The sequence below is a fragment of the Zootoca vivipara genome, chromosome 3 (genome assembly GCF_965207765.1).
Source record: "Zootoca vivipara chromosome 3, rZooViv2.hap1.1, whole genome shotgun sequence".
NCBI lineage: Eukaryota > Metazoa > Chordata > Lepidosauria > Squamata > Lacertidae > Zootoca > Zootoca vivipara.
In genome coordinates, this window is record NC_142586.1 from 25,286,592 (window position 1) to 25,302,503 (window position 15,912).

The 15,912-nt window shown below is 42.3% G+C and overlaps 1 protein-coding gene across 3 annotated transcripts; it reads right to left on the reverse strand.

Moving 5' to 3' along the window:
- Positions 1-4,743: 4,743 nt before the first annotated feature.
- On the reverse strand, positions 4,744-13,497 carry LOC148686188 (uncharacterized). Of its 3 annotated transcripts, none has more exons than XM_088665697.1 (2): positions 13,416-13,497; positions 4,744-8,744 (listed from the first exon to the last, which is right to left on the reverse strand). In XM_088665697.1, exon 2 carries the CDS (start codon positions 8,662-8,664, stop codon positions 7,762-7,764), a length of 903 nt encoding a protein of 300 aa, XP_088521823.1. In that variant the 5' UTR covers positions 8,665-8,744; positions 13,416-13,497; the 3' UTR covers positions 4,744-7,761. The 3 variants fall into 3 exon arrangements, with proteins under 3 accessions (XP_088521823.1, XP_088521824.1, XP_088521825.1); XM_088665698.1 differs by lacking the exon at positions 13,416-13,497 and adding an exon at positions 12,978-13,297; XM_088665699.1 differs by lacking the exon at positions 13,416-13,497 and adding an exon at positions 9,319-9,389.
- Between the last annotated feature and the right edge of the window lie 2,415 nt (positions 13,498-15,912).

Here is a 15,912-nt window from a genome sequence, read left to right on the forward strand (position 1 = left end):
TCAGAAAACACCTCCATATGGCTGCAAAACCTTGTAGAGCAGTAGAACCTTGGGTGACTCTAAGTTCATGTGTTAACTTCTCCCAAAAACAATACAGTCTTTTTATACCACATGTCGATGAATCTTCCTAACCCTTCTGTGATCAGATATATAATCAAAGGTTTGAACAAAAGGGCAATTGTTACGGTCTCATTCAAATATGTAGAGCAGGCATAACTTTGGGTCTTTAGCCACCAGTTTACCAATTCTGGATGTTATTTCGCCCAGCACTTGGTCCCAGAAAACAGAAACAAAATGGGAATTGTAGAACATGTGCCAGTACGTGCTCTCAGCTGTTGGTGGCGCATCCCAGATCTATGGGCAAGCCTGGCCAATGTGTGGGACCACTGGTGCACCACTTTGAGGGAGTTCTCACATATAATGCCAGAAAGCAAGGAGAAGAGCTTAGGAGACCTGATTACCCCCATAACGCTGGGTCTAGACTCCCCCACTGATCTCCCCATGACACTACCTTCAACTTGTCAAAAATAAATAAATAGGGGCAATTGGCTTCTCAAAAGCAATTGAAACAAAGTGGAAGCCAGCCCTACCTAGCTGTTTGAATGATTTCAGCTTAGCCGAATTCCCAAAATCACATATGGAAAAGGGATAATATCATCAGAACCATATTCATCACCACCACCAATTATTTATATGCCACCCATCTGACTAGGTTACCACGGCCACTCTGGGCTGCTTCCAACCAATTTAAACACAATAAGACATCAAACATTAAAAAACTTCCCTATACAGGACTGCCTTCAGATGTCTTCTAAAAATTAGATCGTTGTTTATTTCTTTGACATCTGATGGGAGGGCGTTCCACAGGGCGGGCACCACTACTGAGAAGGCCCTTTCCCTGGTTCCCTGTAACCTCACTTCTCACAGTGAGGGAACCGCTCAGAACTGGATCTCAGTATCTAGGCTGAACTGTATCAGGATGAGCAACTTCGGTTCTGCTCTGAAATGTTTTGGTGGAGAGTAGATTACGTTTCACTCCGCTCAACTCTGGAATTCTAGTATGCAGAATGACTGCAGTGATGCCGATGTCTCTGGATGCCTTTGGGCATGCAAGAAGGCCTGTCATGAAGCCCTGTGCCTGCTCTGTTCCAAGTGGAGAATTACCTTCTTTATCTTTTGCCTTCACAGGTGAGACCTGTCACACTCAGATGTGCCCAGCTCATGTTATGCCTATTCTTGGCATGGCCACAAGTTCCCAGCATGGCAATGAACATAAAATCATCACAATTTTATTTATTAAATTTATATATCGTCCTTCCTCCCAAAGAAGTCCAGGGAGGCAAGCATTAGAAACCAAATCTGCTTTATATAATTCAGCAGCAGACAAGTTAGATTTTGGAGTCCCTGTTTGAGGGAGGAACGGGGACAGGAGGGAAAATGAGGTATTTATCTCCTGTGCTGGAGTAATATGTCATGCATCTCCTCAACCAGGGTGGTGGGTGGAGCCTTCCCACCTTCACCTGCCCCGCTTTTCTTGACTCCTATAAGCAAGCAAATGCACCTTGTTCAAGCTCATAAATTTTGCATGTTAAAAAGGGGAAAGATATAAATATATCTGCTTTTGCTTAGCCAACGTTATTTTATGAGCAGAGCTCCAGTGTTATGCAAGTGGACGATGACTGTGCTTGGGAAAATAGGAGTAAAAGGACATTTATCATGCTTCTAATATGTGGACACTAAAGCTGGATGCTTACAAATTACTTGACGAAAGGTGATCTAAAAGGTTCCATAGGGTAGGGTTGCCATATTTCAAAAAGCAAAAATATGGTAAAAAGCTTTAAAAAATAAGAAGTTTTTGAGCTATTTTTAAGGAAATTTGCCAAAAAAAATTACTTTTGACCGCTGGATTTTCCCGGACGCTTCAGGTTGAGTACTCTGCGGACCGTCTGGAATGGATTAATCCACTTTCCATTACTTTCAATGGGAAAGTTCGCTTCAGGTTAAGTACGCTTCAGGTTAAGTACAGACTTCCGAACCAATTGTGTTCGTAAACCGAGGTACCACTGTAATCTGTTCCAGACGGGTCCACAGAGTACTCAACCTGAATCGTACTTAACCCGAGGTATGAGTGTAATTGGTTCCGGAAGTCCGTACTTAACCTGAAGCGTACTTAACCTGAAGCGAACTTTCCCATTGAAAGTAATGGAAAGTGGATTAATCCGTTCCAGACAGGTCCCCGGAGTAGTTAAACTGAAAATACTCAAACCGAGGCGTACCTAAACCGAGGTATAACTGTATGTACAATGAGGGCAATCATTATATATCACATTCTGTCTCTTCACCAGACAACAGTTCCTCGACTTTCTTTGAGGGAAGCCATCGCTGAGGCAGACCATGCACAACTCTTGTCTGCTGTGTCCTTTCAATGTGAATTCAGATGATTGTGATGCCTTGTGTCCTGTCACACAATTCCCCCATACATCTGCATGCCTAAAGTGTGGCAAAATCTTCCTTACTAACATAGCAAACAATACAACCAAGTAGCCTACCCTGACGAGAGAAAGCTCATCCCAGGGTAGTTTGGTCATCTGTGTGGCTCTTTGTAGCACATATCACATTTTGCAACATTTTTCATGTATGCTAAGGTTACCGGGAATACGGGGAGAAAGAAAAGATTATAAACAGAATATTGGCCGGATTAGATGGCTGGATTGTAAATGAATTCTTTTCTACAGAGTGGAAGCCATATGCTCACACTGACTGTTTGCTTAGGATAGAAATGAAGCACTGAAGAAGAGTCTGCCTGTGGAGGTGTCATTTTATAATCAGTGTGATGAAAGTCACCATCTGTGTTTCTTAAAGTTGATAAAATGTATTCCCGTGTTATTATTATTGCTGAACCTCAGGGTAGCTGAATTTGTATCTTCCCCCCATCTTTAGCCAATCCTTTACCATCTAATTATTTTCCTCATATTCCCAGCACAGCTCTTTAGTGATAGATGGGAACAATACAGTTTTAACGGATTGAGCGGGGATGGAGACGAGCACTTTCAATTTTCGGCCTTTATCCAGTTTATTCCCCCTGCCTCCTGATTTCTGACAAGGGATTGTCACTCGCTACTGAACATTTAAAGGTTTCTCTCTCTCAAATTTCCATTGATGGACTTCAAATTTCACAAAATCTTTCATGTGCCCCTGGACGTTTTGTCCTGAATGGTTTTCCCACTTGATCCACACTAGGCACGAGTCTGAGCGATTTTCTTTTTGCCTCACTCCTTTCCAAGGGAAAACCTGCTCTTTAGTGATAGATGGGAACAAATGTCAATCCCCGGGGGAAACCCGAATTGCTGTTTGCTCTTATTGAGCACGAAAGAGCCCCCAAAAGCCTGGTTTCTTACCACTAGGTGGCACAAATTCTGTGACGGAGTCTGACTGTTTAACATCTGAATTAGATGTGATACACAGTAGTGTGTGCATTTTTCTCCAGCTGTGTATATCAGGTTCAAGAGATTGAGAGTTAGTGGAACAATCTGGAGGTGGGGGCTGCTTCAATACAAAGCATTTGTATTGAAGAGGAGAAAGAAACGTCTATGGATTTAGTAAAGGGAAAAATCAATATTCAAGGTTCTTATTGTATTTTAATATTCTGTTGGAAGCCACCCAGAGAGAGTGGCTGAGGAAACCCAGCCAGATGGGCAGAGTATAAATTTATTATTATTATTATTATTAAAAAAAGACTATTGTATGAGGTATGTACGAGATACAAGGATTGGTTTGAAAGGGAAACACCATGGTGGCTGTCACCCCAGGAAGCTTTTTCAGTAAAAAAATTAAATATGAAGGGAGAATGGTTAGCCTATGGAGACATGCTGCATGGTGGAAGAAAATAACACAATTAAGATCGGGCCATATGAGGAATTAAAGGAGAAGCTAACAAGCTGGATGGAGTACCATCAAATGAATATCTTTTTAAAAGATAATAAAAAGAGGTTTCAAACACACAAAATCAATACTAGAAATGTACTAGAAATGGCAGTATTACAAAACAATATTAAAACATTGTCTAAAATCTATGAGTTTTTACTTGAATGGTATACAAAAGATGAAGAAATTAAGGGTGTTATGACCAAATGGGCAATGCATCTAGGTCATAATATTGAATATGAAAAATGGTCAAAATTATGGAACACAGGGTTAAAATTCACGGCATGTACATCGTTAAAAGAAAATCTATTAAAGATGATGCATAGATGGTACCTCACTCTAACCAAACTAACAAGGATGTATAAAACAGGAAACGAAAATTGTTGGAAATGTGGGGTGAAAGAAGGTAGTTTTTTCCACATGTGGTAGTTGTGTGACAAGGTGAAAACTTACTGGGAGAATATATACAATGAATTAAAGAAGATTCTTAGATACACATTCCAGAAAAAAAACCCAGAAGCATTCTTGTTAGGAATGGTTGGAGAAGATATTGCTAAGATTGATCAAAAACTGTTCCTATATGCTACAACTGCGGCGAGACTATTGCTAGCTCAGATGTGGAAACAACAACAAGGGCCAACAGTGGAAGACTAGCAAGAAAAGGTATTGGAGTACGCAGAAATGGCTAAATTCATGGGGGAAATTCGACAACAGGGGAATGAAACATTTAAAAAGAATGGGGGAAATTTATGATATGTGTATATAGAAAAGATTTGTGTGAAATAGAGAAACCAGTAGAATTGAATTAAATCTCATAACGTGCATATAAATATTTTTATTGGATTAACAGTAATAATGACAACATGAACTACAAGGTAATTAAAATAATTAAATGTATCTACAAATAGTAAGATAGACAACAAGATCTGTATATATAGAAGGGTTTATCTACTTACAATTTATAGATAAGTCTATAAACAAATAATAGTGTACAAAATGAACAAAGACAATGTGAATAATTTAAAAGCGACATAAATAAGTCAGAAGAAGGAAGGGAAGCAGGGTGGATAAAAATCAATGATTTTTAAAAATAAAATAATCGGATTTTTTAAATTTAAATCGATTTTTTTATTTAAATCAGATTTTTTTTAAATAAAATGCTTTTTGACGAAAATATATTACCATCCAAAGGTTATTCCATCATGAAATAAAGATTAGTTTTTTTAATTATGTAGAATAAGGTTGTATATGTTTAATTTTTGGGGTAAATAAATTCCATTAATCCATTCACAATGTCATGCTCTTCCAGAGGTTTTTTAAAGATTATTTAGCAGTTTCTCCGCCTACAAGATATTATCACAGGTGCTTGGTTTACTTTTGCAGTTCTCAAAACTGAATTTGACTCAACAGAGATCACATGCCTCTTCTTCACAGTAAAAATGTTATAACATGAACAGAGTTGAGAAAAAGACCTTAATCCTATTGTTCTACAAACCTATGAATACAGAAACAACCCCTTCCGTGCTAAGTTTCAAGAAGTTCAGTGAATAGAATACAAACAATATTTTTCTGATTGTTTGGAGTGGACAGTATTTAAGTTTTTCATGTGTAGGCTGGGCTGACAGTCTAAGTTTCTTAATATATATACATATTGTTTTTGTTTAGCCAAATTAGTTAACAAACATGGATGCTTGTTTAAGCAAATAACATATGCTGTAATGTTATTGTTTCAGTTGAATAAATCTATTTAAATTGTTATTATTAAGGTACAGTGGAACCTCGGTTTATGAACACCTCGGTTTATGAATTTTCGGTTTATGAACGCCGCGGACCCATCTGGAACGGATTAATTCACTTTCCATTACTTTTAATGGGAAAGTTCACTTCAGTTTATGAACGCTTCAGTTTATGAACAGACTTCCGGAACCAATTACACCCATGTTTCAGTTTATGAACGCTTCAGTTTAAGTACTCCGCAGACCCGTCTGGAACGGATTAATCCACTTTCCATTACTTTCAATGGGAAAGTTCGCTTCAGTTTATGAACGGTTACTCCGCGGACCGTCTGGAACGGATTAATCCACTTTCCATTACTTTCAATGGGAAAGTTCACTTCAGTTTATGAACGCTTCAGTTTATGAACAGACTTCCGGAACCAATTGTGTTCATAAACCGAGGTACCACTGTAATGATTATTTTTCTCCTTCCTAAGTACAACAGTAAAGTTGTCCAAATATGAATGATTAACCTATTAAACTGGGGATAAAAAACTAATATGAAAAGTTGTTATTCTAAAAATCTCCATCTACTTGCATATTAAAGTTATACCAGCAAGAATTAAGTCTTTATGTAGAAAACTATGATTTAAATCAAGCCTTACTGACTAGTGATTTAAATCGTGATTTAAATCATGATTTAAATCAGTTCGATTTAAATCAAATCCACCCTGAAGGGAAGTCAGCTCATATGAGCAAGCTACAAATGTGCAATGTAATCTCCATCTACTTGCATATTAAAGTTATACCAGCAAGAATTAAGTCTTTATGTAGAAAACTATGATTTAAATCAAGCCTTACTGACTAGTGATTTAAATCGTGATTTAAATCATGATTTAAATCAGTTCGATTTAAATCAAATCCACCCTGAAGGGAAGTCAGCTCATATGAGCAAGCTACAAATGTGCAATGTAATGTAATATATATGGGAAGTATGGTTTGGAAAACCAATAAAGATTATATTACACACACACACACACAAAAAGCGTTCCATAATAACCAAAGCAGAATCCACAATCCTTCTATTTAAACCATTTCTCTTTTTTGAGTTAAAATCATGGCTTGTAGAGTTTCCAGTCTTACAGCTCTTACCCCCCAGAGTCTTTTGATGATTTGTAAACTCTGTCCACTTCCCTGGCACTTACAGTGGTACCTCAGGTTAAGTATTTAATTGGTTCCGGAAGTCCATTCTTAACCTGAAGCGTACTTAACCTGAAGCGCACTTTCCCATTGAAAGTAATGGAAAGTGGATTGATCTGTTCCAGACGATGAAAAACACCCCCTAAAACAGCAATTTAACATGAATTTTACTGTCTAACGAGACCATTGATCTATAAAATGAAGGCAATAATCAATGTACTGTACTATAAAATAAATAAGACACTATTTTAGATGATAAAAATTAAAATTGATTTTTGTCTTACATGCCCTGATGATAGTCGGTTGGTGGCCATCACTGCCTCCTGTGGAAGGGAGTTCCATAGGTTAACTGTGCATGGCATGAGGAAGGACTTGGTTGTCAGGACACAGTGGTATTCTGAACCATCACCACCTCTGACCTTAGAGGCAGAGCCAATCTAGTAGGCATCGGGAATAGTGGATGGAGGCCTGCCCCTTCCCAATGCGTGGGGGAAAGAGGGTTTTACAGTGGTACCTCAGTTTAAGTACTTAATTGGTTCCAGGGTGCCATTCGCACCCCGAAAAGTACTTAACCTGAGCAGCGCTTCCGCGCATGCACAAAACGCCGATAGAGCGCTCCTGCGCACGCGTGAAGAGCGCAGAACACTTCTCTGCATGCGCACGCGGCAGAACCCGGAAGTAAACACTTCCGGGTCCGAGGAGTACTTAACCTGAAAGTACTCAGCCTGAAGTGTACTTAACCCGAGGTATGACTGTATATTGTTACTCCCCTGCATGAGTTTGTTGAGGTTTTGTAAGAACTCCACTCTGACTGAAGCTCTTTCCACATTCCATGAATTTAAACGGTTTCTCTCCTGTATGAGTCCGTTGATGTTTTCTAAGGTCTCCACCATGAATGAAGCTCTTTCCACACTCCATGCATTTAATTGTTTTCTCTTCTGTGTGTTCGATGATGTAAATTCAGGCTTCCACTCTGACTGAAGCTCTTTCCACATTCCATGCATTTAAACGGTTTCTCTCCTATATGAGACCGTTGATGAATTCTAAGCTTTCCTCTATCTGTGTAGCTCTTTCCACACTCCATGCATTTAAACGGTTTCTCACCTGTGTGAGTTCGATGATGTTTTCTAAGGTCTCCACTCTGACTGAAGCTCTTTCCACACTCCGTGCATTTAAACGGTTTCTCACCTGTGTGAGTCCGTTGATGATTTCTAAGGTTTCTACTCTGACGGAAGCTCTTTCCACACTCCATGCATTTAAACGGTTTCTCACCTGTGTGAGTCCGTTGATGATTTCTAAGATTTCCATTCTCAGTGAAGCTCTTTCCACACTCCATGCATTTAAATGGTTTCTCTCCTGTGTGAGTCCATTGATGTTTTCTAAGGTGTCCACTCTGACTGAAGCTCTTTCCACACTCCATGCATTTAAATGGTTTCTCACCTGTGTGAGTCCGTTGATGATTTCTAAGTGTTCCACTGTCAGTGAAGCTCTTTCCACACTCCATGCATTTAAATGGTTTCTCACCTGTGTGAGTCCGTTGATGAATTATAAGATTTCCACTATCAATGAAGCTCTTTCCACACTCCATGCATTTAAATGGTTTCTCCCCCGTGTGAGTCCGTTGATGTCTTCTAAGTGTTCCACTGCCAGTGAAGTTCTTTCCACACTCCATGCATTTAAATGGTTTCTCTCCTGTGTGAGTCCGTTGATGTTTTCGAAGTGTTCCACTGCCAGTGAAGTTCTTTCCACACTCCATACTTTCAAATTGTTTATCCTCTCTCTTTTCACACTCCATGTATTTAAATGATTTCTTCGTTATTCCCATTGGACAAGGCCCACCAGAATTTTAACTGCCATCTCCATTGTCTTCTTTCGAGGGGGGGGGGAGAAAATCCTATTTGTTTTCTAGGAAGAGAACAAAGGAATATTACACATATCAATTAGCACCTTCTCTTATTTTAACATCTTCTACATTATCTCCTGTCCTCCATATGTTCCAAATTTTTAGGAAAGGCAAATGAAATAATGTTAAATAATGTTAATGCATCAGCAGTCTTTCCTAACCCTTAATCAACATTAATGAAGCAGCATTATCTTATAATACGGTTGATCTGTGGGATTTACTTTTTAAATAAAGTGGTTTCTCACAGGAACGGGAGCTGCTCTATGTCCATGAACCTGCCCACTATTCATCAGGGTCCTAAGTTCATCATGAAGTTTTTCATCCTCTGCACAATAATCCTCCTCCCCTGCTGAGTGTGGGCACATTGGATTTATAGTGTTAGGGTCTAGATAATAAAAATAAAATAGAAAAATCCCTTCCAGTAGCTCCTTACAGACCAACTAAGTTTGGCATTGGTATGAGCTTCTGTGTGAATGCAAGGACCCAAGGTTGAGAAATGCTGCCCTTGAGGAACCTTCTATGCTGAGATGAGGCATCTCTGACCCTCCAGATGTGGTTGGACAAAGTACCACCTACCAAACCAAGGATGACCCATGGCGAGGGATGATGGGAGTCTTATCTAGTGGGACACACTTTCCCCTTCTTCCCCCTCTTCTGAAAATGCTGAATATCTGTATTTCATTTCCTCCTTCTTCCATGATCTCCAAGATCTTCCTGATACAGTCCAACTGCGCACATTCCCAAATCACCCTGCACCACTGACTTCCCGAGGCTGCTGCATTGTGTCTAGGATACTGGCAATGGGACAGTACCTTCCACTGGATGAGAGGATAGAGGGTTAAATAAGGGCAGGCCAAATGGGACTCAGCTCAATCCCCTCCTTGCCCCCCTCTGCATCTGCTGCCTGAGGGGGCTGCCTCAATCTCCCTCACAGTGGAGCAGGCCCTAAGAACAGCCTTCTCTCTGCCCCTGAAGTACAGGAAACATAACATCGTGGAACAACAACAACAACAACTGGTTGTAAGTCACTTTGGGCTGTCCTGGGCAAGAGAAAGCTACTAATAGATTCAATAAATAAATAAAAATAACAATTGTAGTAATATTTACACAGGCGGCCGGGGGGGGGGGAACCCCACCCATTTCATAACAATCTTCCCAATCCCTGAAATCCCACAGATTTAAGAGATCTGAAATAGTGGCAATAATGGAAACCTGGCAGAATGGAGAGAAGCCAAACTGACCCCCAAGCCAAACTGAGGACACAGATGATGCCTTCCTGGAACAGATGACCAGGCATTCAAAAGGAGGTGAGATAGTAGTAATGGGGGATTTCAACTATCCTGATATTTGTTGGATGTCAAACTCAGCCAAGAGCATAAGGTCGAACAGATTCCTCACTGGCCTTGCAGACAATTTCATTGTCCAGAAAGTGGGAGAAGCAACAAGAGGATCAGCCATTTTAGATCTGGTTCTAACCAATAGTGATGACCTGGTTAGTGGGGTAGAAGTGGCAGGATCATTAGGTGGGAGTGATCATGCTCTTCTGGAGTTTATTGTTCAGCGGAAAGGAGCAACCAAGCATACTAAGACTCAAATCCTAGACTTTAAGAAAGCCGACTTCAGAAAACTTAGGGAAACGCTGGGTGAGATCCCATGGACAGAAATACTAAAAGGGAAGGGAGTTCATGATGGTTGGGAGTTTGTTAAAAGGGAGATATTAAAAGCACAACTTCAGGCAATACCAATGAGACGGAAACATAGAAGGTGCCTAAAGAAGCCAAGGTGGCTATCTAAAGAACTTTTAACTGAGTTAAGATTTAAAAGGGATATGTACAAAAAATGGAAAAGGGGAGAAATCACCAGAGAGGAATTCAAACATATAGCCAGCACGTGTAGAGACAAAGTCAGAAAAGCTAAAGCACAGAATGAACTCAGGCTCGCCAGAGAGGTTAAAAGCAACAAAAAGGGCTTTTATGGGTATGTCCGTAGCAAAAGGAAGAACAAGGAAACAGTGGGGTCACTTAGAGGAGAAGATGGTGAAATGCAAACAGGGGACAGAGATAGGGCAGAACTCCTCAATGCCTTCTTTGCCTCAGTCTTCTCCAAAAAAGAAAACAATTCCCGACCTGAAGAATATGGAGCAGATGATTCAGCAGGGGAGACACAGCCCAGAATAAGTAAGGAGGTAGTACAAGAATACTTGGCTAGTTTAGATGTATTCAAGTCTCCAGGGCCAGATGAACTACATCCAAGAGTATTAAAAGAACTGGCAGAGGTGATTTCAGAACCACTGGCAATAATCTTTGAAAATTCCTGGAGAACAGGCGAAGTTCCAGCAGACTGGAGGAGGGCAAATGTTGTCCCTATTTTCAAAAAGGGGAAAAGAGAGGACCCAAACAATTACCGCCCAGTCAGCCTGACATCAATACCAGGAAAGATTCTAGAGCAGATCATTAAGCAAACGGTCTGTGAGCACCTAGAAAGGAACGCTGTGATCACTAAAAGTCAGCATGGGTTTCTGAAAAATAAGTCATGTCAGACTAATCTGATCTCATTTTTTGACAGAATTACAAGCCTGGTAGATGAAGGGAACGCTGTGGATATAGCCTATCTTGATTTCAGCAAGGCCTTTGACAAGGTGCCCCATGATATTCTTGTAAAGAAGCTGGTAAAATGCGGGCTAGACAATGCTACCATTCAGTGGATTTGTAACTGGCTTACTGACCGAACCCAAAGGGTGCTCATCAATGGCTCCTCCTCATCCTGGAGAGTAGTGACTAGTGGGGTGCCACAGGGTTCTGTCTTGGGCCCAGTCTTATTCAACATCTTTATCAATGACTTGGATGATGGGCTTGAGGGCATCCTGAGCAAGTTTGCAGACGACACCAAATTGGGAGGGGTGGCTAATACCCCAGAGGACAGGATCACACTTCAAAATGACCTTAACAGATTTGACAACTGGGCCAAAGCAAACAAGATGAATTTTAACAAGGAGAAATGTAAGGTACTACACTTGGGCAAAAAAAATGAAAGGCACAAATACAGGATGGGTGACACCTGGCTTGAGAGCAGTACATGTGAAAAGGACCTAGGAGTCTTGGTAGACCACAGACTTGACATGAGTCAGCAGTGTGATGCAGCAGCTAAAAAAGCCAATGCAATTCTGGGCTGCATCAATAGGAGTATAGCATCTAGATCTAGGGAAGTAATAGTACCACTGTATTCTGCTCTGGTCAGACCTCACCTGGAGTACTGTGTCCAGTTCTGGGCACCACAGTTCAAGAAGGATACTGACGAGCTGGAACGTGTCCAGAAGAGGGCAACCAAAATGGTCAAAGGCCTGGAAACGATGCCTTATGAGGAACGGCTCAGGGAGCTGGGTATGTTTAGCCTGGAGAAGAGAAGGTTAAGGGGTGATATGATAGCCATGTTCAAATATATGAAAGGATGTCATATAGAGGAGGGAGAAAGATTGTTTTCTGCTGCTCCAGTGAAGCAGACACGGAGCAATGGATTCAAACTTCAAGAAAGAAGATTCCACCTAAACATTAGGAAGAACTTCCTGACAGTAAGAGCTGTTCGGCAGTGGAATTTGCTACCAAGGAGTGTGGTGGAGTCTCCTTCTTTGGAGGTCTTTAAGCAGAGGCTTGACAGCCATATGTCAAGAATGCTTTGATGGTGTTTCCTGCTTGGCAGGGGGTTGGACTGGATGGCCCTTGTGGTCTCTTCCAACTCTATGATTCTATGATTCTATGAATTGGGCACACTTATCTCTGGGTAAGAACCCTTTCAATGCTTCTCCACAGAAACACAGGCACATGGGAGAGACTGTATATGACAAGACAGAAGCCTCAAAGGGCGGAAATAATAAAGTGGGCATCCTCCCTTTCCTCTTTCCCCCAATGGTTTGACTCGCTGTAACAACCCCCAGCTCCCGATGCAGCAGCTGATCTGGGACTTTTGGCAGGGCGATGACTGAGCTTCAAGGGAGGAGAGGGTGGGTGGATCAGGCCTCCTGTTCAGGGATCTCTCCCTGGTCGACTCGAAGGAGATTCCTGGGCAGGAGGGAGAAGTCAAGGCAGGCAGCCCCCAAGTCTCTCTCTCTTTCTCCAAGGTGGCTTCGATTCCTCCCCCAGGGATGCTTCCCTTCCTCCCTCAGCCCCCTAACTTCCTCTGCCCTCCTCCCTCCGCCCCTGAGGGTCCCCTTTGCCCAGAGGTCCCACTGACTGGCTCACCCTTCTTGCCGATGGCTCCCGAGCGCTCCCACCTCTCCATCCGGAGTAGCCTCGCCAGGGAAGGAGGGAGAGGAAGGAAAGGGCCTCTCTCTATCCAGGCCTCTCTCGCCTCCTTTAACCCTCTCTGATTCTCCACACAAAGGGGACCTTATCAAGGCACTCCTCGGCAGCCGCGCGGAGCCAGGATCGCGGCGCCCCAGGGATTCCTGCCAGGGAGAACCCGGAACTCGCAGAGAGGCGCGGAACTGGGGCCTCGGTTCAAGTCTCAACCCTTCCACAGAAGGAAGGGAGACGGGGGCACTCCCCTACTTTCGTTTCACCCCCCCCCACCTCGCCCAAATCCTGCCCTCCCTTCCCAGCTGCCCTCTTTGCAGATTAAGGAGGAGAAAAAGCGCATCCTTCTCTCCCTCCCTTCCCCACAATATATATATTTTGCACCTCTTTTTCCTCCTCCTTTGCAGACCTGCTCCTCTTCCGGGAATATGGATGGAGGCCCCTCCTCTCCAACCTTGGCTCTCCCCGCCCCCTCCAAACCTCCCTGCCTCTCTAGGAAGCGGAGCTCACTGATCCATGGGGAGGAATGGGTGGCACCTCCCTCCCAGGACACACAAATTCTCTCCCCCCCCAAAGACCCCCCCCAAAAAAAGCCTCCGAAAAAGTCCTCCGGGGCACGAAGCTTACCGGTACATTCCCCCTTTTATCTCTTTTAATCCCTTGCCGGGAGAGGGGGGGGGGGTCCGGTCATTTTCACACCCATTTTACAAAGGAGGGGGAGGCAGGGCCGTGGCATAGGGTGTCCCCGTTACAACAGCCCTGCAAAGTAGACCGGATTCGTGGGGCTTGGAACAGTAATTTACGACAACCCTAAAAGGGTACTCATTTCGGGTGCCTTTTTAAAAAATGAATTTGGGATTTGCTAATCATAGAATCATAGAGTTGGAAGAGACCACAAGGGCCATCCAGTCCAACCCCCTGCCAAGCAGGAAACACCACCAAAGCATTCCTGACAGATGGCTGTCAAGCCTCTGCTTAAAGACCTCCAATGAAGGAGACCCCACCACACTCCTTGGCAGCAAATTCCACTGTCGAACAGCTCTTACTGTCAATAAGTTCTTCCTAATGTTTAGGTGGAATCTTCTTTCTTGTAGTTTGAATCCATTGCTCCATGTCCACTTCTCTGGAGCAGCAGAAAACAACCTTTCTCCCTCCTCTATATGACATCCTTTTATATATTTGAACATGGCTATCATATCACCCCTTAACCTTCTCTTCTCCAGGCTAAACATACCCAGCTCCCTAAGCCATTCCTCATAAGGCATCATTTCCAGGCCTTTGACCATTTTGGTTGCCCTCCTCTGGACACGTTCCAGCTTGTCAGTATCCTTCTTGAACTCTGGTGCCCAGAACTGGACACAGTACTCCAGGTGAGGTCTGACCAGAGCAGAATACAGTGGTACTATTACTTCCCTTGATCTAGATGCTATACTCCTATTGATGCAGCCCAGAATTGCATTGGCTTTTTTAGCTGCTGCATCACACTGTTGACTCATGTCAAGTTTGTGGTCTACCAAGACTCCTAGATCCTTTTCACATGTACTGCTCTCAAGCCAGGTGTTACCCGTCCTGTATTTGTACCTTTCATTTTTTTTGCCCAAGTGTAGGAATAATGAGGGGGGAGGGGCGCAGCTCAGTGGCAGAGCAGTTGTACCCCTCATTCGGCTGCCTGCTATGTGGGGGAGACCCCTCCTGACTTGCACCAGGATCCTGGATTGCAGGTCAGGCAGCTCTGCTTCCACTTCCCAGGCAAACACAGGGAGCTCTGGCACCCCCATGACGGATCCCCCCATTTCCCCCGGTAGGAATCTGTGGGGCTCTCCGGGCTTCCTGCGAGTGCACCTTTCATATCTTTCGAAAGAAAAAGCCCAGCCCTCTTGGAGAATGGCGTTGTCTCCACCCCCATCGCTCTCATTTCCCCATTTACCACTTCTACAGACGCTGCTACGTGCCCTCTGTCTTTGAGCTCTCTGCTCTCCTACTTTCAAGGCTCACCGGGTTCTGGGAGATGGTGTGTCGGGGGTGCTTTCTATTCATTTATTTTTAAAATAATTTTTATTCATTTTCAAAAAGAAATAAAACACAAACAGCAAACATACACAAACAAACAAAACGCAAAAATTCTTAAACCTCACTTATTTTTTTACATCGTATGGGGACTTCCCTCAGTCCCCCCCTTCTGAGCTTCATTGTCCTTCATCATCTTTAGCAGGTTCATCTTCTAAAATCTTAAAATACATATCACTAACAAAAAAATTAATTTCTATCACCAAACAAAATCCTAATACATACTGAAAACCTAAATATACTTCCCTAAGGTAATTTATATATTACAAAAAAAAATCAAATAAATTCTAAATTTCTTCCAATCTTCTTCCATCTTCTCCTCCTCTTGGTCACGAAGTCTCCCAGTCATCTCTGCGAGTTCCATATATTCCAACATCTTCATCTGGCAGTCATTGATAGTTGATGTCTTCTAATGTTTGGCTATTAACAATTTAGCTGCTGTTGTGGCATACAAAAAGAATATACAATGTTTTATAGGGATTTCTTCTCTGGTTTTTAAATGTATTTCAACACTTTTTTTTCAATTCATTATAATAGTTGGTATCTCTTGTGTCTTCCAATGTTTGGCTATTAACAATCTAGCTGCTGTTGTGGCATACAAAAAGAATATACGATCTTTTATAGGGATTTCTTCTCTGGTTTTTAAGTGTATTTCAACACATTTTTCAATTCATCATAAATCTTTTCCCAGAAGTCCTTTAGCTTGGGGCAAGTCCACCACGTGTGGTAAAAGGTACCTTCCTTCTCCTTTACCTTTTTAAATACCACCTATACATCATTTTCATCATATTTTCTTTCAGTACATTTCATGCAG